Below are 21,066 nucleotides of genomic sequence, written 5' to 3' on the forward strand. Positions count from 1 at the left end.
TGATTTTCCGTCTCCGTTGGAAGATTCAGACATTGTATGCATAAGGATGATGCAGTCTTTTGCGTGGTCACACTTCTTCCATGGTCACACTTCCTCCACAGTCACACATACCCAGAAAGAATAGCTGCTTTTCAGTTCTCCATCCCACATTTGTAAAAAGATTTTAGCTAATCTGGGTCTTGGGTTCTGACAGTCTGGGTCAGCTGGAGTTCATTCAGCCAATAGACTTGTGCTGGTAGATCTAAAAGACCCATGCTTTCACTCCTGTCTGTGAAAACCATGCCTATCTGGCAGGATGCGATTTCCCTCACCTGGTATCACCACAAACACAGTCATTATCAATACATGTAAGCTCCTTCCTAACATGAAACAATTCCCCTCCTGACCTTATCCATGACAATAACTTCCCTTAAGATACCCCTGTCACAACCACATAACATTGTCACAGGTCTCTAAAAAAGTGGCATATGTTTTAAATACATAAATAAAACAGCTGTGTTTTTAATCACTTTTTTGTTTAAGTGTTCTTAACTAACAAACTCTTGGGCATTTGTTAGAAAGATTATTCTCACATCCATACAAATTCTCTTGCACTGATTCTGCACTAGCCTTTAACCTGCTTTTGGTCTTGGCAATCAAGTTTGTGTGGGGCAGGGAGCAAGCAGTGAACACATGGTCCCGATCCAGAGATGACAATGCAGGATCCAAAAAAAAAGAGTCATCTTGAGGAACCCTGAACAGAAGGGAGGGAAGTGCTAAGTGCATTATTTGAGTTGTAGTCAATAAGATAAAGCAAGATTTTAGCCAGCAGTCTGAAAACCATTTCAGTTCCCACATTCTCTAATTCAGACATTACAATTTTGGGTGTACATTTGAAGAAGACAAATACTTTGTATCATATAAATTCAGTCACTGGAATTGGGATTGGCTGTGTTTTCATCTGAAGTGTACAGCTGGTTGCATTCCTCTGATACATGACTCCTGTACATGTATGGAAAGGCCCTAAGTATCCCCTTCCAGTGTATAGAAAGGTTGCATGTTAATAGGTGACTAGAAGAGTCATAAGGACTTGTACATTTTGTACTGAATTCCAGTACCAGGTAGTTTAAGTTTTGAAGTTGTAGATGAGAGGCATATTTTCTGTGTTTACCCTGCAATGGACTTTCCCCTGTTGATAAATTTGTTTAAAATTTGAACATGCATTTTCTTCATTTTGCAGGTTATTCTACTATTGATAATGTTAGTTATGCGCAAACGAGTAGCTCTCACCATTGCCTTGTTCCATGTGGCTGGCAAGGTCTTCATTCACCTGCCACTTCTCATCTTCCAGCCATTTTGGACTTTCTTTGTCCTCATACTCTTTTGGATCTACTGGATCATGGTTTTGCTCTTCCTAGGTACCACTGGTATGTCGTTCCTATGCAATTCTGGATTTCTTTTTCTGTAATGTAAGAAAAATATCAGTGTTCCCTACATCTCTGTTTGTTGAATTAAATGAAATATGACAATTTGAAAACCTGCTTTACATTAATCATTTAAGACTATGCAGAAAACCATTGCATAGAGCTTTCTTGTAAATTTACGACAGCTGATTTTGATTGGTGGTCTGACTGAGAACTGTATCTGGGTGTTTGTGGAAAGTATTAGAGCGGCAGCAGTGTAACTGCAGCAAAAAGAACTGCCTTGTAAAAAACAATAAGCCATTCCTAAATTGCGACTGTTATTTCTGTGCCAGCATTACAGAATGAATATTTCAAACGCCTTCTTGTTTCTGATTCAAGGTAGCCCCATAGGAAACGAACAAGGTTTTGTCGAGTATCGGGTTGCAGGCCTCCAGAGATACATGTGGTGGTACCACATTGTAGGGCTAGTTTGGATCAGTGAATTTATTCTCGCCTGTCAGCAGATGACTGTAGCAGGAGCTGTTGTGACATATTATTTTACAAGGTGAGAGCTCTGGGGCAGCTGAACAGTGGGAGGCTGGGCTGCTAAACTCTCAAAAGGACTGGGAATAGGAACTGTGTGTATAATGAGATGAGAAGACGAAACTGAAAAGCAGAACAGTGAAATGTGCAGATTACAAAAAAATCTGTAATACTTTGTTTCAGACTATTCCTGAACTCTTTATAAAGTTGCTTCTGAAACAATGGATCAGCCAATATTTACCTTGATCTGTAACAGTTACTGTCTTTTTTAAAAGTACAGTATTTAAAACCCAATTGCAGGCCTTTTAAGGAACTTGCAGTTTTGAATTATAATAGATTAATTTTTAATTTTTTTTTAGATTTCTACTGATTTGTATTAGCTGCTTTGTTTTGCTGCCAAACATACAAACACATCCCAAAGAGTAGACTGTGTGAAATGAAAATACTTTTCTGCTAATGAATTGGGGCTTTGGAGCCCTTGCGAAGCCAACAGGGGATTACCGTGATGTGATCTATAAAGACAAACTGAACAAGGAAACGCACAAAAGTAGCTAACACTGTGGTAGATAAAACATTTCATGACAGTAATACTGTTCTTCATAGAGAAAAGACAATTCTGTGTGGGTCTTAGCTGAGCCAAAAAATAAATAAAAATACAACCAAACTCCATTCTCTTGAGTACGATAGTTACCCTGGACTCTAGAATACTAGAGATTGTAACACTCTAGCATGTTACAATGACCTCTCACCTCCCTTTCATACAGCCCATGAGCTTTGTATCCAGACCCAAAAAATTCTGGATACAAAATTTACACCTGGCCCTGTGGAATAACTCATTGGACACATTTCTAGGGGTAGACATTTACAAACAGAATGGAGGAGCCCATTGTCATCTGTCCCCTTGTTAGGTCCATCCTTCAGCAGCTAGCTGTCAGACTCTAAACACAGGGATGAACTCTTTCCTGCCCCTTAGTGTATCTACAAGCTAGATACCGTAAATGTTTAGCTAGCAAGAAGGCTTACTTCTTTGTTCTGTGTTTTCCCAAACTTTAATTCCCCCTTTGTATGTATGTGTGTGTGTGTGAGAGATTAGTAAAACTTTTAATATTTGATCTATAATGGAGAGACTGAGCTAGGTTACATATTCCCCCCTCAACCAGCTAACCATTCTAGAGATAGCTGCTAGACAGAGGAGAGGAAGCTTGCCTTATAGAAATGTGGAAGCCCTTAAATATCCACACAAGTTACATAAAACACATGCTGAAGTCAACCCAGGGTGACTTCAAAGGTCCCGTGTATTTAAGATCGCTCAGTGGTGGCAGCACTGCCATAGAGCATCCGGCTATTGGGGATGAGCAGTAAGGTCCTTTAAGCACTCGTGTACAGTTGGATCCAGGCCTTTCCCCCATGATTCCTTTTTCATCCCCACACCTCTTCTGACAACATTACTAGGTCATTTTTACATATTATGAATTCCTTTATTTTCTGTTTCTTGGTGCTTTAGAAGGTATTCTTGGTTGCTGGGGTTTGCTACATAGCAATCTTTGTCGGGGGGCTGAACAGTTGCAGAACTGACTGCCACAGAAAGTCTGCTTGTAGGGCCATTCTCAGTTAATGAATGATGTCACTGCTACCTGTTTTTGTCTTCTGATGTTCACAGTTCTCGCTGTTTGTTTTAAAAATTTCTCTGCAGAGAAAAAAGGAATCTGCCATTCACACCTATTCTGGCATCTGTCAATCGCCTGATTTGTTACCACCTGGGAACTGTGGCTAAAGGGTCTTTTATTATTACTTTGGTGAAGATTCCAAGAATGATACTCATGTATATTCATACCCAAGTCAAAGGAAAAGTAAGAGGAAACACTTTACTGTATAAGCAAGGTTGTTCAGCAAAACAGCACAGTGAAAGAATTTAGATAGGAATTGGTTTTGAAAGATGTGGCCAGAATGCTGGAAAAAGTAGGAAAGGTAAACTTAAAAACGGAAGGTGAAGAATTGTCTTTTCCTTCCTTTTAATTTAAGTAAAATAAGACTTCTTAGACATTAGGTGGGTTGGATTCCATGGAAAAATCCATGTGCGCAAGTGGGGAAGTGCTTTTGGCTGATTGTTACCTTGCTGCAGCAGCCCTTCAGCACCCAGCTCCACCATGTTGCTCCTGGAGGGCAGTTCTTCTTGGGTGCTGGCTGGGTTGCGACTGTTTTATTCGGGAAACCAAATGGTGAAATGACATCCGAGGACAGCCTCTAGACTAGATGACTCACAGATCTATACCATTGTGATATGTGGGCCAGTTCACACATGAAAACCATCCACTTTTGTTTTTGGCCTTCGTGAAGTTTTTCACAGGTTTGAGATTTTGCAATGACACCTTACTGTAATACAGGCAAGACAGCCAGCAGCCAGGTCTGTAATTGCAGCAGTCATTTTGCGGCCACTGCTGCCATAGAAGAGCTGCCAGCTGTCTCTGTGTGTAGCCTGGTTTTGTGTTGATGTTTTTTCTGCATGGTTCTCTCCACAGGGGGGATTACCTGGAGAGAAAAGGCAGCTGGTCTGCATGTGTGGCTTGGCCCTGTGTAGCTGTTGAACTGCAGGGAGCATAAAAGTGAAAATCGGTTCTGAACTCTCTGTACAAGGAACTGCATGTGTAAAGGGGAGAGTTGCACTTCAAACATCTTGCTATTTAAGTGTCCCGTGTCCTAGTGCTCGGGCCCTTTATTGTTTGCTTGATCCTTGACTCCTTTTTCTCTGACTTTCCTCCGCCTAGGAAAATGCCTGTGCTCGATGTATTCTGAAAGCCTGCATTTGCTACCTTTGGTGTCTAGAAAAGTGCCTGACTTACTTAAATCAGGTAAGACTTCAAATAATGTGATGTTTTTTTCAAAAGTTGCCAGCTTTAACTTCAGCCTCTTTTGGAAATCATCTTTCAAACAGAGAATTAAATATTTCCCCTTGCGGTGCCAGTTTGTTTGCTAATGTTCAGATGCATGTATTGCTGCAAATATAGCCCTTTGGAGAAATTAAGGTGTTTTATAATCTCTCAGAGTTTCCTTGGCTGTAACTGAGAACAAATCTAATGTTTTGGATGAGAAGTCACAAGTGATGCAATCATGCTTCAGCATGGAATCATATTCGTGCAGAGGTTGAGCATAGGCCCATTGTGATTGAGCAGAGGCCTATCACAGTTTGTGCTTACTGCATGCAACCAGAGTGCAATTTGTAGCTTTTTTTCATATTTAAGCATCACACATTTTAGAAAATGAGCATCTGTAATTGTCTGTCACTGATTTCCATGAGAGCAGCCTGCTGTGAATTGCTGTGGGTTGACAGTAGCTGTGCTTGTTTGTAAAAGATTTCTTCTGAGTGTTGTATCGTCTTTATTGGTTTTTCCCTTTTGCTACAACTCATTCTAATTCTTATATATTTAGAATGGCTTTCTGTAAGGTGTTCCTCTGTGTTCTGTTTCTCAGGTCTGTGTTCTGTTTCTCTATTTCTTCTTGACTCTATTTCAGTAAAATGCTCATTCATTCCGTCTTGGATTAAAAGGAAAAGATCAGGACCCAACATGTAGGGGCCTACTGTACCATCAGAAATGCAAGATGGTTAAAATACCTTAATGCCAATGCTTTCTGTTTTATCCACTTGATGTTAATTCAGTCTTATGCTATAGTGCCCTTTTCTTAACTGGGGAAATCTTGTTACCATTGACTTCTTGAATCAGCTTGCATGGAGTTAACAAATAATGCGCCCTTGGTGTTAACTAAAGCTGACATATGCAAGCGGTAGATAGATACTCATTACAGTTAATGCAGAACATTATTAGTTACTTTCAATAAGTGCCTCTGTTAACTATAGCAAGATCAAAGTGTTAGGATTTGGAAGGGGGGACAAACTTGCCAGCATGGAGTAATGGCTTCTTGGTTGCACATTCCATTGCACAGATGAAGTTTCAAATATTTGGACAGACTTTTATCCTGGAACACTGCCAGCAGCAGTGAACAATACTATGCCAGATAAAACCCACGAGAGCTAATGGGATAATCTAATTCAGCCAGCCTTACAATGTTGCATAGCAAAGTCTCAAGCCAACCGTTTGAAGGGTTTTGAAACATGAGGAGGTAGCAAAAATATTGGATCATTTTCAGTAGAGTCAGGAAAAATTCCTGAGGCTCCTCATCAAGTTAAATGCAGCCTGCCCACCCAGTCTGCTAGCATGCTTACTCTCTTACTCTCCAGGCAGTTACCAGTTACCAGTTTGGTTTGGTGGATTACAAATTCTGATCTGAGGACTCCTTGTGAATACATTTACACCTGAGCTGAGAGAAAGCGTTCTGTTTTTCCCCCCATCTGAAGTCTTTTTTTTTTTGTCTTTCTAGATTCAGATTCTTTATGTAATTTATTTGTTTATACTTAACATACTTAAAGGGAGGTATGCATTAGGCACCCTTCAGCTAACATCATTGGGGCAACTCCTTCCTAGCTGAATTGGTTCAAATTCTGTCAAATGGAAATCCTCAGATTTTCAGAGTTGTGCTAGTCATTAAAGGAGGGGGAGCTTTTGTTAGAATATTTAAGAAAACCTGAGTTTCTGTTAAATACATCAAAATATGACTCTACTGTGTTCTGCACTAGGAGATGAGTTGCTAGATACCAAGCTGGAAGGTAATTTGAGATCTGAGTATCTAGCAAGTTTTGTCCTTTTCTGTGTATGCTAAAGTATTCTGAGTAGAGATGATTACCTTATACGTTGTATATATGTATGTATGTAGATATGTCTTGCATTGTATATATGTAAGAGGGAGCTCTTACACCAGGCTTTTAATTAATCCAGTGGGCATCCTTTGAAAGTCATCACTTCTCCCAGCATTTCACCATTATGGTGTTCATGCCATACGGTTAGCCATCAGCCACATGCTGTTGGGTAGTTTTGCTGCCTAGGTCTGCAAGATTGTTTATTGTGCTGCTCCTGTTTTTGTAATGCTTGTTTTTATGATATTATTTTAACTCTGTTTGATTTTACTGTTGTAAGCTGCCCTGAGCCTGCTTGTGGGATACAGTGGGATATAAATCCAAAAATTAAATTAAATATACTGCAAGGAAGGTGTTTCCTGCACTAATGGTCTAGGCAGTGTCCCCTCCAGCAATAGACAGCCAGCACAGAAATGTGCAGACAAAAGTAGAGGTCTGCTTGGGGACAGTCAGATGCTGCATCATGTTCTATCTACAAAAGGGCCAGGCATGAAATTCTGTTCCCTGTTTTGTGTAGAAATACCTGTTTGGTCTGTTGATCCAACTTGCACAGAACTATGCTGTTTGTGCTGTGGAAAAGTAGAGGAAAATGTTTTTCATTTTGTCCATGCTGGAAGGTTGGATTTGAACAAAAGAGAATGAAAGTGTTTTGTTCTTCTCTTCCAGAATGCATACACAGCCACAGCTATCAACAGCACCAACTTCTGCACCTCAGCAAAGGATGCCTTTGTGATACTAGTGGAGAATGCGTTGCGTGTGGCTTCCATAAACACAGTGGGAGACTTCATGCTATTTCTAGGAAAGGTAGGTTTGAGTCTTAAAGCATTGGGAGCTTGCTTCAAATATTCTTCTTTGCTTTACATGCATCCAGGGTGTTGTGCACTTAGTTCTTCAAAAAATAAAAAATCCCAAACCTGCATTGAGTGAATTTGCATAATCTCTTCAGATTTTTAAAACATGTTTGGTTCTGTCCCAGACAGGGCACTTGGATATCATTCACTGACTGCTGACTTATTCAGCCACTGTTCTGGCTGCTGAGATTTCAGAGGCATTGTTCATATTCTCTCAAGTGCATCATTACAGCCATAAGGGCTAAAAACATGCTCCCCCTCCTTTAATTGAAAGCTGGGATTCTCAGGAAACTGAATCGTCAACCTGGACTGAATCATGGCATGCATACAAACCTTCTCCATATGCTCCACTTTAAACTGCAAGCAGGAGTCAGGGATGAGTGAACCCAGCTATCTCAGTTAACATAGCTTGGAAGGTGGAGTGGAAGAATGTAGAAGGGAATCATGTTAGCGAGTGAAAGGAAACTGTAATTTATATACACAGTTAAATGCTTATGATATTGGGCCTCATCTCTCATTACCTCTCCCCAAACACGTCTTCTGTTTCTGAAATGTCCAATAGTTTTGTGTTCATCTTGCTAAAAATCCACTGAGTGAAGCATGAGTTCATGCACACATTTTATCACCCTATGTGTGCACATGTATTTGTATATGTGTATCTACATACAAAATTTAAAAATCTGTTGCTTTTAGCTGCTTATTTATTCACTTTCTCCCCGATGGAAATCCAGAGTGTCTTAAATTGTTCTCCTATCCTCCATGTTATCCTCACAATAGCCTTGTGAGGTAGGTTAGGGTGAAAGTGTGTGTGACTGGCCCAAAGTCACCCAGCAAGCTTCCCCGGCAGAGTGGGGGTTCAGACTTGAGCCTCCCATATGCTAGTCCTACACTCTAACGACTGTGCCACACTGGCTATGTATATCTGTCATTAGACAAATATATCCAAAGCTGCTTCATGGCTTTGTGGGCCCAGTCACATTTCCCCCCCTTGTTCTGCTTGGTGCGCATTAATTCACATTTCATCTCGTTAAACTTCCAAGTGGAGACTTTGTAAGCCCGCAAATAAACAAATCAATGAGTTGCAGCAGGAGTGAGCAAATAATTAGATCTAACGGCCTTAGGGGGAATTGGAGTGCAGACTGAGGTTTGCTTTGAATGGATTTGACATGTACCATGAAGGGCTAGGGAGGGGGTGGCATGTTTTTCAAATGGCCAAAAACAACACAATAATATGTATCAAAACTAGCTGCAGAAAGCTTTCTTTTAATGTCAGTTACATACAGCTGCTCTGTTAACCCAGCTCTTCTTTGTAACTTAGGGTCAGCAGCATATAGATTGAAGCAGGATAAAAGGATCTATTTTTACTTGTGATGCTTATGAAAAACCACACACTGGAAATGTTTTTATAAAACTATTTCTAAAAGAACTTATCTGCAGAAAATGGTGCAGTAGCTTATAACTGTTCTAAAACATGAACCTGTGCAAAAGCAGAATTACAGATGAACTTACCTTTTACAAATGGGAGGGAACTACCTGACTGCAATACCTCTAGATGACACATTACTGTGCAGTCCTAAGCAGATTTAATGTCGTTCTGAGCTCACTGACTTCAGTGAATTTAGAGAGTTGTAACTTTGTTTAGGATTGCACTGTTAGAAAATAGAACAGCATTGGTATTTATTAATTGTTCAACAGATGGAAAACTACAAGAGGCTGCTATATATTAATGATGATTTCTGTACAGTTTGCATGGCACATTGAAAGTCTTGAGCTTGTTTTTCTCTGATTAAGATCCATTAAAAAAGAAGAAAATACATCATAACTACATGCATCCAGATTACTTATACTGCACTCCCCCCTCCCCAGCTGCTATACTCTAGGATAGGAACACCTGGCACCAGTGTTCCTTCTAAGCTGAGTTAATGTGAGCTAGCTCAGTTTTTTAGCTTCTTTTGGCCCTCACAACAATTTTAGCTGGCTTTCAGTGGCCTTACCACTGTAATGTATTGAAATGTTGGTGGCTTGATTAGAAAAATGGTCCTAATTTTTACTTGTATATAATAATAATATAATAATAATAATAATAATTTTTTATTTCTATCCCGCCCTCCCCGCCGGAGCAGGCTCAGGGCGGCTCACAACAGAAAACACACATTACATCAATTATACTTATAAAACATGGTTAAAACAATTACAAATTATTAAAATTAACTTAACAATATGGCGTTATAAACAGGTTTCAGTAAATTTCCGAGAGACTGAGTCTTTCTGTCTGCATTAAGATGTTTCAAACAAATTGTAGCTTGTTTATGGTAAGCCCAGGAAGTCTTTGTGTTCCTCCTCCCTTCTCATTGCATGCCATGCCTGAGATCTAACAAACTGCAGTTGATTGTTCACATAAGAACATAAGAAGAGCCTTGCGGGATCAGAACAGTGGTTCATCTAGTCCAGCATTCTGTTTTACATACAGTGGCCAATCAGTTACTATGGAGGGCCAACAACAGGGCATAGGGGCTTCTCTAATAGTTGCTTCATTGCAATGGTATTTAGAGGTTTACGTCCTTTGAATGTAGAACAAAGTTTGAGGGCAGTGGCACCTTTAAGACCAACAAGGTTGTCTGGGTCTGTGCAGCAGCAAAGATGGCATCTGGATTTGTTACAAGCTTTGGTACCAGTGTTCCATATTCAGGTGAGGAGTTGTTTGAGATTGGGGGGTGCTGTCTGTGCGCAAGAAAAGGTTTGCCCACCAGTACTTGTGAAAGAGAACTGTCATTATCCGGTCTGAGTGTATTGCAAGCTCTGGTACCAGTGTCCATGTTCAAATTACACCTGCCTACCTACCTATATATAATGGTTGACAAAATTCTGTTTCACTGTATCTGAAGAAGTGTGCTTGCACATGAAAGTTTATAACCTTGAATAAAACTTTGTTGGTCTTAAAGATGTCACTGGACTCAAACTTTGTTCTGCTGCTTCAGACCAACACGAATCTTTCCTCTGAATGTGTGGAGGTTCCTTTTAGTCACCGTGGCTAGTAGCCACAGATAGATTTATCTTCCATGAATCTGTCTAATCCCCTTCTAAAGCTGTCTGTGCTTGTAGCTATCACTACATTCTCTGGTAGTAAATTTCACATTTTAATCACTTTCTGTGTAAAGAAGTATTTGTAAACCAGGTTTTTTAAGCCAGTGGTAAATCTTTTCCTGAGCCAAATCTACAGCTGTAAGCACTAAAAAGTGCATAAATCAGTTTGGTTGAAATTGTAGTCTTATTAAATACCTGATGGAGAGAGTTGTCAGTCTGAGCGGTTTATGCTGGTATCTGATCAGCTGAATCCTGGAACTGAGGAGGCATTTGGCAGTCACTGCTGTGTCTGCTCTCTTTGCTTGTTAGGTCCTAATAGTATGCAGCACAGGCCTGGCAGGGATCATGCTGCTGAACTACCAGCAGGACTACACCGTGTGGGTGCTGCCCCTCGTCATCGTCTGCCTGTTTGCATTCCTGGTTGCTCACTGCTTCCTGTCCATTTACGAAATGGTCGTGGACGTCCTCTTTTTATGTTTTGCCATTGACATGAAATATAATGATGGCAGTCCTGGGAAGGAGTTCTACATGGATAAGGTGCTCATGGTAAGTCCTTAAAAAAAAAAAAGTCTGTGCCTGTACAGTGTCTGGATCTGAGGAATCGTGAAGTATCAAAAATTTAGACCAGCAGTACTTGTTTACAGTGAAGACTGCTGTTCCTGTTTGTTTCTGAGTGTTTTGGAGGCCATTTTCTTGTGTAGACCGCATATGGGGAAGTGCTTGAAAGCTTCCTAATTGTATTTGATTTTATGTATTTTATCTACTCTTGTAAGTTACCTTGAATTCCAGAAGGAAGGAAGGCGACTAACAGATGTTTTAAATAAATAAGATAAAACTGTTGGCTTCTGTGGCTGAGAAACATGAACATGTTGTTGGGAGAGGGGGACTGTGCACTCAGCCATGGGGTGGGGGGCAAGGGTTGTAGTTTTTGCTGTGGCTTTTTGCATTGCTGAAGAGGCAAGTCACTCTTTGGGTCCAGTTTTGCTCTTTAAAAGAAGCAGGGGCAGCCTTTTCATCATGTCATGGAAACTCTGGGGAGTCTTTAGCGTTAGAGTATCACTTTCTGCTATTTGACCTCAGAAACTGCTCACTTTGGGATGTCACAGTGAGCAAGCTGGAGGAGTTTTAATAGGGAACATTTAAACAGAAAAGGTGGTTTCTTAGCATACATTTGGCAATAGCACCAATAGTGATAATAACACTGAAAATGCCATTGAAATGTTAAGGGATTCAGACCCTACAAAATAGGTCACTACCCTCCTATTGCAGGCGGGAGCATGAGGCCAAGCGGAGGTTGCTGTCCAAGGACCAAGGGCAAAATGCAAACCAAGTTATTTGTGATTTGTAGTTCATGCCGCTGTCCTCGGCATGTTTTCCTTGAAGTTCAGTCCCATTGGAGTCACTGCTCCCTAGAAAGAGCCTTTGAGCAGCGTGTCCCAGAGATTGCCTGTGATGGAGGACCCTTTCCCACTTGTCTTGCAGGAATTTGTGGAGAACAGCAGAAGAGCAATGAAAGAAGGCAGGGGAGGCGGGGCTGACGGCAGAGAGCTTAAACCAATGGTAGGTCCAAGGGAAGAGGTGGTGGCTGTCTTCCAAGAGTTTCACCTGTATTTCCTCTCTCTCTCTCTCTTCACTGACTGTGCTTCTTCAGGAGAAGTCTTTGTTGTTTGTGTCACTCAGGATATTCTGCTTTTTCTGTTTGTGAGCTTGCCTATCACCTGGATGGCAGCGTTTTTGTCACACCTGAGACCTTCTCTCATAAAAGTAAGCTGAAAGGAACTGTATCTTCCTTCTTCTACTATGTTTTTATAACCTCTGAGAACCTCAGTAGTGTTGTTACTTAATACTCACAATCTCTAGCAACTATAGACATAAAGGAAAAAATAGTGACCATCTGGAAGGACTTAAAATGTCAGACATGAGTAACCAAGTGCTCAGAAGTATTTTTCTATGTATCTTTTCACTGTGGTGTTGTAGCAGATGCGCCCCAGCGCATGACACATTTCTCAGAAAAAGAACAGTAAATGTGGACTAATGCTAGGTTATTAGCTGATGACATAGTTACTCCATGTCAAAGTTATAATCCACCACACTAAAAGTGTAAATATGAGTCTTTGCCAGCATGTTAATAACTTCCTCTGTCCACTGCTCTGTCTGGTTGGGAGAATTCATAAGTGCTTGGGAGTGGACCTAGCCCACATTGCTTTCCTGTTTAATTTTATTTATATATTTAATTGTAAAGACAGGGAAGTGTACAACAGTAGAATATAATAAATACATAATTAAAACACAACGATCAGGCTAAACAGATGATGCTCAGAACTTTCCGTTGTGCCACTGCCTCACAGGGGGAAGGCAGGGAGTGGTATTGCCTGATGGATGGAACCATCACTGTCCTCAACCCAAATCTGGTGGAACATCTTTGCCTTACAGGCCATGCAGAACTGCAAAATGTCCCACAGGGCACAGATGTTGTTCAGCAGAGTGTTCCACCAGGTTGGAAAATACCCTGGTTCTGGTCAAGGACAGCCAGATATTTCTCGGGCTGGGGGACCACCAATAAGTTCTTATCTGCTGAGCACAATGGTTTTCTGAGGGTATACTAGGAGAGGAACTGGAGAGACCTTGAACCTGATCTGGGACTCAAGCCAGTGCAGCTCACACACCAAAGGTTGAATATGCACTGTTTGTGGGGTCCCTGTAAGGTTGATTTAGCCTGTTTTTGAAACTCAATAGATAATTCCTAAGTCCCCCTTCCACAGAACCCTAAGGAAGTGGATACAGTTGCTCCTTTCAACCTGCTAAAGTTATTCAGTTGTATTTGTTGTTCTCGCTCTCTCTCGGCAATTATTCTTTTTGTGTCTTAACATTGCATTTACCAGACAAGTATGTAATTTGGGCTCCCTCAGTTTCAGGCACCTCTGTGCTTTATTTTTAATATGCATTTTAATAACTCTTCAAATTCCTGGGGACAAGAGAAGGCCAGGAATCTATATAAGAAAATGAGATCTTATTATTATTTCATGGTATTACTAAAGCTGCAACTTGTAGATGTTTTCCTGTTCTTCCTCCATCCTTCACAATTTTAACACATGGAGCTCATTCATATAATACATGAGGCAAATATCCACAGTCGCAGAAATTAATCTGGCATGAGCATCCTGTACAAGAGCACTCATGCATATCGGATGCTACAGCTCTGCTGGTCTCCTTTGTGCGGGCGGCAAACTATACTAAGGACCAGAAGAAGCTGGGATGAGCAGATCATACACCAGAAATTTCCTGACAGAACTTTGGCTCCTCTCCTATTGATTTAGGGGAAGGCCACCCTGTAAAAAATCTGCCATGACAACGTTGTGAAAGCAACGTCACCCCAGAGTCGAAAATGACTGGTGCTTGCACAGGGGACATTTCCTTTCCATGCATGCTGGTTCATCACTTGATGGCAGCATCAAGTAGTGACTTCCATGTGCAAATGAACCATCATAAATGGGATTTTTTTGCATTGCCAACATCAGTCCTTAACAGATTAATCTCAGAGTCAGAAAGGGATGAGAGATGGGAAAAGCCAACAAAGTAAAATACCTGCATTTGTTCATTAGTTCTTAAAATACAGACACGTATATGCATGTATACAGACATATAATGTTCAGTTTAAAACAACAGCCATTACAAATAGCAGGAAAGCTGATCTTGTCCTGACTCCCAATATTAATGAGAATATGCTTCCCTTGGATCTTTAAAATGATTTTAACATGGTAGCACCCGAAGGCTCATATTTGAGGAGCTGGAGAAGGAAAGCTGGCTAAATAAGCATAGAAATGCTAACAATGTAAATGATAAGTGCTTGTATGTGATTGACATGTCTCAGGAAATGAACTAATCAGATAGCAATGCTAGGGCAACTACTAATTAATACTCAAGAGAGGGTAACATCGGCCCCAATGATTGTAAACCTAGCAATAATATGGACAGAGTGGACAGAGCGATTCTATCGCCAAACATTAGGAGCTGATTATCCAATGAAGTCATTTGGCAGTAGGTTCCAGGAAAAGCAGTGCTGCTTTGTTTAATGTTTCATTTGCATTGCTATAGAATGGTATAACAACCATTAGAAGAAGTGCTTTAGGATTAAATAATTTTGTGTATATGTCTGTCAAAGGCTACTACTAGTAATTAATGGGTTGTCTTTGAACAGAGGCTGTAACCTTCTTGAAGTTGGAGGATAAACAATAGGGAATGGCTATCATTGTTCTGCCCCTGTGAATTTTGGAAAGAAATATCTGGCGTTGGAAACAATGCTTAACTAGATGGATCTTTGGCCTGATGTAGAAGACTACTTACATTCCTGCCTTATGCTGAATATCTCTAGGCAGACCTGATAATTGTAGTTTGAAGTCACAACTCAACTTTATGTGATCTCATGCAGTCTTCATGGTAAATTAGGACTGATTATCTTTCCCCAGCATGGTAAGGGTTGGATCCTATCAGCTGCAGCCACAATCCTTCTTGGCCTTTATCCACAAGGATTCCCAGCACAGTCTTTTCAGATATCAAAGGTGACCCTACTCTCTCCTTCTGTCTTAGTTTTTATCCCGGCTTTAAACCATCCCGGCCTCCCCTCTTTCACTTCCCCACATTCCCCCTCTACCCCAAGGGGAATTTTTATCGCCATCTTGAATTGTGTATTGTTTTATTACTGATGCTTAGTATTTTAATGTTGTTTGCATTTACTATGTATTGTATTTTTTTTCTTGATGTAAACCACCGTGAGCCCTGCTTGCAGGGAAGGGCAACCAACAAATAGAACTTAATAAATAATAAAACAACAACAACAAAATAATAATACTGTTGCAACCCTGCCAAGAACATTTTCTGATCAGTTTATTCGTATGATAGTCACAATGCAACAGGGGGGAATCATCTTGGGGGGGTATCTTTGTAATCCAAACCCACCACATAGCAGCTGAAAATACAGGCTTTCTGCAGCTGCCTCTGTACTGCATAAGCAGACTTTGCATGGAACCAGGTTGATTATGGCTTTAGAGCTCTTCAGTTTTATTTGCTTTGTTAGTGTGTGTTGCTGTCTTGACTTTTAGCAGTTTCTCCAGCAGTCTGACTTAGGTGCTAAATAATACCTTGTTCAGGCATGTTACAGTCAAATTGTGATGAACAGATCACAAAAACAGGTGGTCCTTTACCAAGTGATAATTTACCATGGCATATGTGTTACCTGTTCATCGTCTGTGACTCCTGTGAAGTTTTAGGAACATTCTTCCCATGCATTGTAAGCTAATCCGAAAACTGGGTAGGGTAGTGCACTGATGGTTTCTCCCCCCCCCCCCCCCCACCGTGCAATTGAATGTTATGAATGATGCTGAGGAAGTAGACAGTGTGTCATATTTGATCCCAGGATGCATTCCTACATAAAAATAAAGTATGGTTTGTTTAAATCATAATTTGTGCCATCAACACACCAAAGTAACAAACCCCCATTTGTGCACAAATACTGGTTCGTCTGCTTCTTGCTACCTCTCCTCCCAGAGGGAGAACATCCAGTCTCTACTACCATATCTGTGGCCAAGCAGCCAAAAGAGGCAGTACTACTAAACTAGCTGATTTGAAAATTCAGATGTCACAAACCACAGTTAATACAGACTTTGGTTAACAAGACAACTACAAGCCCTAGTTTAAAGTTCCTGTTTGATGCCTGACTGGAGGGGATCTTCCAAAGCAGTTTGATTACAGCACAAGTATCTCTTGTCCTTGGGGTGGGGTGGAGTAAAAAATTTCACTGGCCAGTCCATTGAGAATGTGCAGAGTAGATCTTGGGATCTTGACTTTTCATTTGGCTTCAGAAAAGAAAAGAGCCAGTTTGGTGTAGTGGTTAAGTGTGTGAACTCTTATCTGGGACAACCGGGTTTGATTCCCCACTCCTCCACAAGCACCTGCTGATGTGACCTTGAGTCAGTTACAAGTTCTCGCAGAGCTGTTCCTCTCAAGAGCAGTTTCTGTTTAGAGTTTTTTCAGCTCCACCTACCACACAGGGTGTCTGTTGTGGGGAGGGGAAAGGAAAGGAGAATGTAAGCTGCTTTGAGATTCCTTTGGGTATAAATTCAGTCTCTTCTTCTTCTTCATATATAAACGACCTACCTTTAGAAAAGTGGCTTTCTACAGATGTTAGCTTTTTAAAAAAGATCTTCCAAATTTGTTTTGTGCTGTTTGGTATGATGCACATCGGTATATAAATAATTTTCTTTGTGACTTGTTTCTAATTTTATTTCTGACTTTTGTTTTCTAGGCCTCTGGAACAAGTTCATCTTGAAGCTTGTCAGCCATTATGGAAACCATTGACATTCCAGAACAATATCTATCTTATCTTAACTATCTATATATATCTATATATATATATATATATTATTTTAAAAGCAGCCAAAATCAGAGAAAAGGAACAGGGATTTAATACTTTTTTAATGATTATTTTTGTGAAACATGTACTCTTTTCATACGGGTGGCTTTTACAAGCAACTTTTATCATTGTTCCGTTTTAGAACTAACCATTGTGGTTCGTGGCAATGTTATGATTGTTAATCCAATTGAGGTTTCATAATTTGGAGAAGGATTCCATAATATTTAAAAAGAATCATGTATGGATGAAATCTGAAATGCATAAATGGGTCAAGTATCTTCCCCTCACAGTTATTTTTAATGAGCATAACTCTTTAAAACTTAATGGATAATGACTGTTCTGGGAGGAAAAATCCTTCATAATTTTTTTTAAAGAAGTGGAATGAACAATACGTTAATCATTTTGGATTTTGCTGCCCCCCCCTTTTTTTTGGCTATGGGACACTAATAGAATCCATTAAGTTCTGTGTATCCATTTTTCCCTCATCACATTAGACAATGTATACCTAATGCATTTAAAAAAACACTAACCAACTCCTCAGGTATTTAGATATTGAGCGAGCCCCCAAATCTGTGAAGGATGTGCTGTAGGCACATGAGAGGATGAGTTTTATATGCAATTTTCTCCCTGAGTTACTTTCTTTGTCTCCTCATGTTCAATATTGTCCATTGCGCATTGTTGTTCTTTTTGAACTACGCAAATTCTTTGGGGCGGAGGAACAGCTGAATAGCAGGCTTCTGAAGTTTAGCCTTAGATATATTCCATCACTGTTCATCCATGATTACATGGAAACATGCTGGGTGGGAGTAGAGTGGGAAACTACAACTATACAAAAAAAAATTAAGTACTGTAAGTCATTTGTGTTTTTATTTACTGTTGGAACCATTCCTTGGCTGTGTGTTCATTCTGCATTCAGTAATAAGTGGAGTTCAATGGAAAAGAGCAGGTAAACATCTTTTGGAAATGTCACTGCCTTAGCATCTACAGTAGTTCTTCAGAGTGGCCTCTGTGCATTCATGCTCCATCTGAACATCCCATGACTGTTTCAGAAGCTTCCAGAAAGCAATATTTGTGACCCTTCCTGCTTTCCGGCTGTTCAAGAATTAAGCTGTATTAAGAGAGGGTCACCATACCATCTTGTTATTTTAATAGCATATGATACAATGCAAGGGCAGAGCCCGAACAGAATTCAAGACATGCCAGATTCCTAGAAAGGGAAACTGAGGTGCTTCTGTGACTTCCATGGAATGGAATTAAATTATGTTGGGATAGGTTAGTAGACAGCCCCAGGCATGGTGCATCATATACAGTTCTTAAAGTGAGCTAAAATTAGCGTGTCAATAGTTTATTGTGCCTTTGGGTTTTTTTTCCTTCGTTAAACATGTAAGGGACTATGCTGTTACGGCTCTCAATTTCTAGAGATATTATTATAACAGAAATAATTTTTCACATAAACCTTTGTGTTCGAATATAACATTTAAACCACATTTGGTTGATTTCCTTCCCCCAACCCAATATTTCAGTCCAACTTTTGATTGCTATTGGGACATTAAAAAATTTTATTTAAAAAATGTTTATTAAATACAAGTAAAAAATACACTAGGTCAGACGATGCTGCATTAAGGGCCTTGGAAATATTGCCAACTCAGTTTTTTTCTGGAGAATCCAGATCACTGGTCAGGAAGAAGGCTGAGCTCAAACTGTTCCCTGACATCTGGTTTTCTGTGTACAGGGACTTTTGTTTTTTTTTTTTAATATGTGAGGAGTATTTGATCATGCATTTTCCCACCTAGTCTCTAAAGTGGTACTACCCAGGAGCAAATTTTAACTATTGCATTTGCTATTCATATGGCTTAAGCCATAGAGAGATCAGAATGGCAAAGGCCTGCTTTGGTAGACATTGCTTTCCAGAAGTTTCTAGATGTTTGACAGAGCATAATTGCCACTAAGGTGATTGCTCAAAGGCCTCTTGTAGAACTTCATTATTACATTACTGGTGAGTAATTTTCCTTTATCTAGCAACAAGGACTTGTCCATATTATGTGTTAAATTCCTTTCTCCATTTTTGAAATTTACTACATGATGAATGCTAATATTCCCATTGTTTGGCTTATTGTAATGGTAAATGCTTCTAGTGTAATTGCAGAGAATAATTTCATGATCTGTTTATGCGATATATTCCTTTTTGTTACAATTTTTTTAAAGAAACTATTTTTGTTAATGTAAAGTTAAATATTTCAGAGCAGAGTTTTTAAACTTTATTGCACTAAATGCAAATGTGGAGAGAGAGAAAGAAGTAATGCCTCAGTGGTTGGATCACTCCTTAAGAGAATCTTTTTTGGGAAAAAAGAGCTGCTGTTCTAGATAAGCTTAGCTAAATGGTTGCAAAAATGGGTGTCAAGATGTGCAGTAGAGCCGAATGGCCACCAGTTTGTTTTTTTTAATGGCTGTTTTGATTATGTGCTTCCTTGGAAAGGATCAGACCTTTAAAATTGCTGCTGAAGGAAACCTAGCATTCTGTAATCATTAATTGGTGGTCTTTGCTGTGTAACTAAATGCTTTGAGGTTCATTTTTATAAATCATCTGACATCCTGATAGTTTCAGACTACTTGCAATAAAATTCAGGACAAGTAATACAAAATATGGAAGAAGAATCCATTATCAGTTGCAGAAAACCAGTCATGGAAGTACATTTTAAGACTAGCAAACTAGATTAGTCTGTGTTCCTGCTAACACTTGAACCACTACCCACTTCACTTAACCAAAACAAATCGATGCCATGACAATTCATTGGGTCTGTTGATGTGAATCCCAGTTCGAGTGCATGTGTGTTAGCAGGAACAAGGCAGAATCTAGGCTTAAACTAGAGCACTGCTTTAAAGTCTCTTTTAATGTATATATTACATGTTACTGTAAGAATATTTAGAAGGAGAATTTAAGAGGAGCCTTAATACGTGGGAAGAGGGAAAGTGCAGTGGCTCGGCTGCAGCACTGGGCTTTGGGTGCAGTTTGCTTAAATCACTGCAATTTGACAACAGCAATGAAATAAAGCCTGGCCTCGGCAGGTTGAAAAACCACAAACGCAGGATCCAAAGTAAGGGAAATGGCAGGTCACTGAAGTGGCTGCTCCACAGAAACCGGAGCTAACTTCCATTTCAGGAGTCAGGACGGGATGCTTAGATTCAGTTCACCTCTGATGACATCAAAACCAACTGCTTTGCCAGATTCTTCAAACTTGTGTTCCCTGCTTTCTAAAAGCCCTGGACAGAGAGAGATGCTTTGAATTTGCAATGGGAAATTGTAATCAGAAACAAAAATTTTGTATTTTTGTATAACTTGATTGTGCAGCATTTTTATATACAGGTCCTGTTTTACAAATAAATTTGGTTTCTTAACTTGGTGTTTAAAAAGTTTTATGACTATTGCTTCCTCTAGGCTGCAAACGTGAAGATGGCGGAGTTGGGGGTGAGGATTTGTTACAACAAGCTACCTGATTGTTCAAGTCCTGGATGCCCCAAGCACAACAGTGGATGTCAAACTGGTAGAGATAGTGGTCAGGCCCTATATACAGCAGTACTTGAGGAAAGAGTATAAATGTGCTTCCTGCTGTCTGGAACAACTGGCGACTGGGAACCTGGATCTTTGCATGTTTTTACTGTGAAGGTACACTAGCTCATGCAAAGTTTTTCAGAATCAGTGGGACACAGCCTTTAGTATTTCAATCATCTGACAATTTGAGAGATTTTCTTTTTTGGTCATTTGTACACTGCCTCTGGGGCCACCAAAGCAGGTAATAGCAAAACCTGATCAAACATTAAATCATCAAAATTATCGACAGCATGCAACAAAAGGGGGAAGGGCATTATCCAATAGTCAGAGCAAAGACCTGGAACAGAATGTCTTTTTCCAGGAGGCCAAGTATCAGATTTCCTGTATTTTTTGTTTTTTAATTGTTAAAAGCAGAGAATTGGGTCAGGTCTACAGTGCTGCAGAGAGAGTTTTTTCATAACCCTTTCCCTCATGCCATGTTCCTGATTGTTGTCTCTGAT

General features: G+C 40.0%; 1 protein-coding gene across 2 annotated transcripts in view; it reads left to right on the forward strand.

Moving 5' to 3' along the window:
* SLC44A1 (solute carrier family 44 member 1) overlaps positions 1–20,412 on the forward strand; it is an 89,025-nt gene extending 68,613 nt beyond the window's left edge. The window contains exons 9-16 of one of the 2 annotated variants that reach the window (XM_060237107.1): positions 1,220–1,406; positions 1,782–1,947; positions 3,619–3,775; positions 4,691–4,774; positions 7,339–7,476; positions 10,917–11,153; positions 12,090–12,167; positions 16,909–20,412. In XM_060237107.1, the coding sequence (XP_060093090.1) occupies positions 1,220–1,406; positions 1,782–1,947; positions 3,619–3,775; positions 4,691–4,774; positions 7,339–7,476; positions 10,917–11,153; positions 12,090–12,167; positions 16,909–16,932 (1,071 nt within the window). In that variant the 3' untranslated portion in view covers positions 16,933–20,412. Of the gene's footprint in view, positions 1–1,219; positions 1,407–1,781; positions 1,948–3,618; positions 3,776–4,690; positions 4,775–7,338; positions 7,477–10,916; positions 11,154–12,089; positions 12,396–16,908 lie in introns of those variants that run through there. The other variant, XM_060237106.1, reaches the window with a different exon arrangement.
* The last annotated feature ends 654 nt before the right edge of the window (positions 20,413–21,066 follow it).

This window comes from Heteronotia binoei, chromosome 4 (genome assembly GCF_032191835.1).
Source record: "Heteronotia binoei isolate CCM8104 ecotype False Entrance Well chromosome 4, APGP_CSIRO_Hbin_v1, whole genome shotgun sequence".
Classification (NCBI taxonomy): domain Eukaryota; kingdom Metazoa; phylum Chordata; class Lepidosauria; order Squamata; family Gekkonidae; genus Heteronotia; species Heteronotia binoei.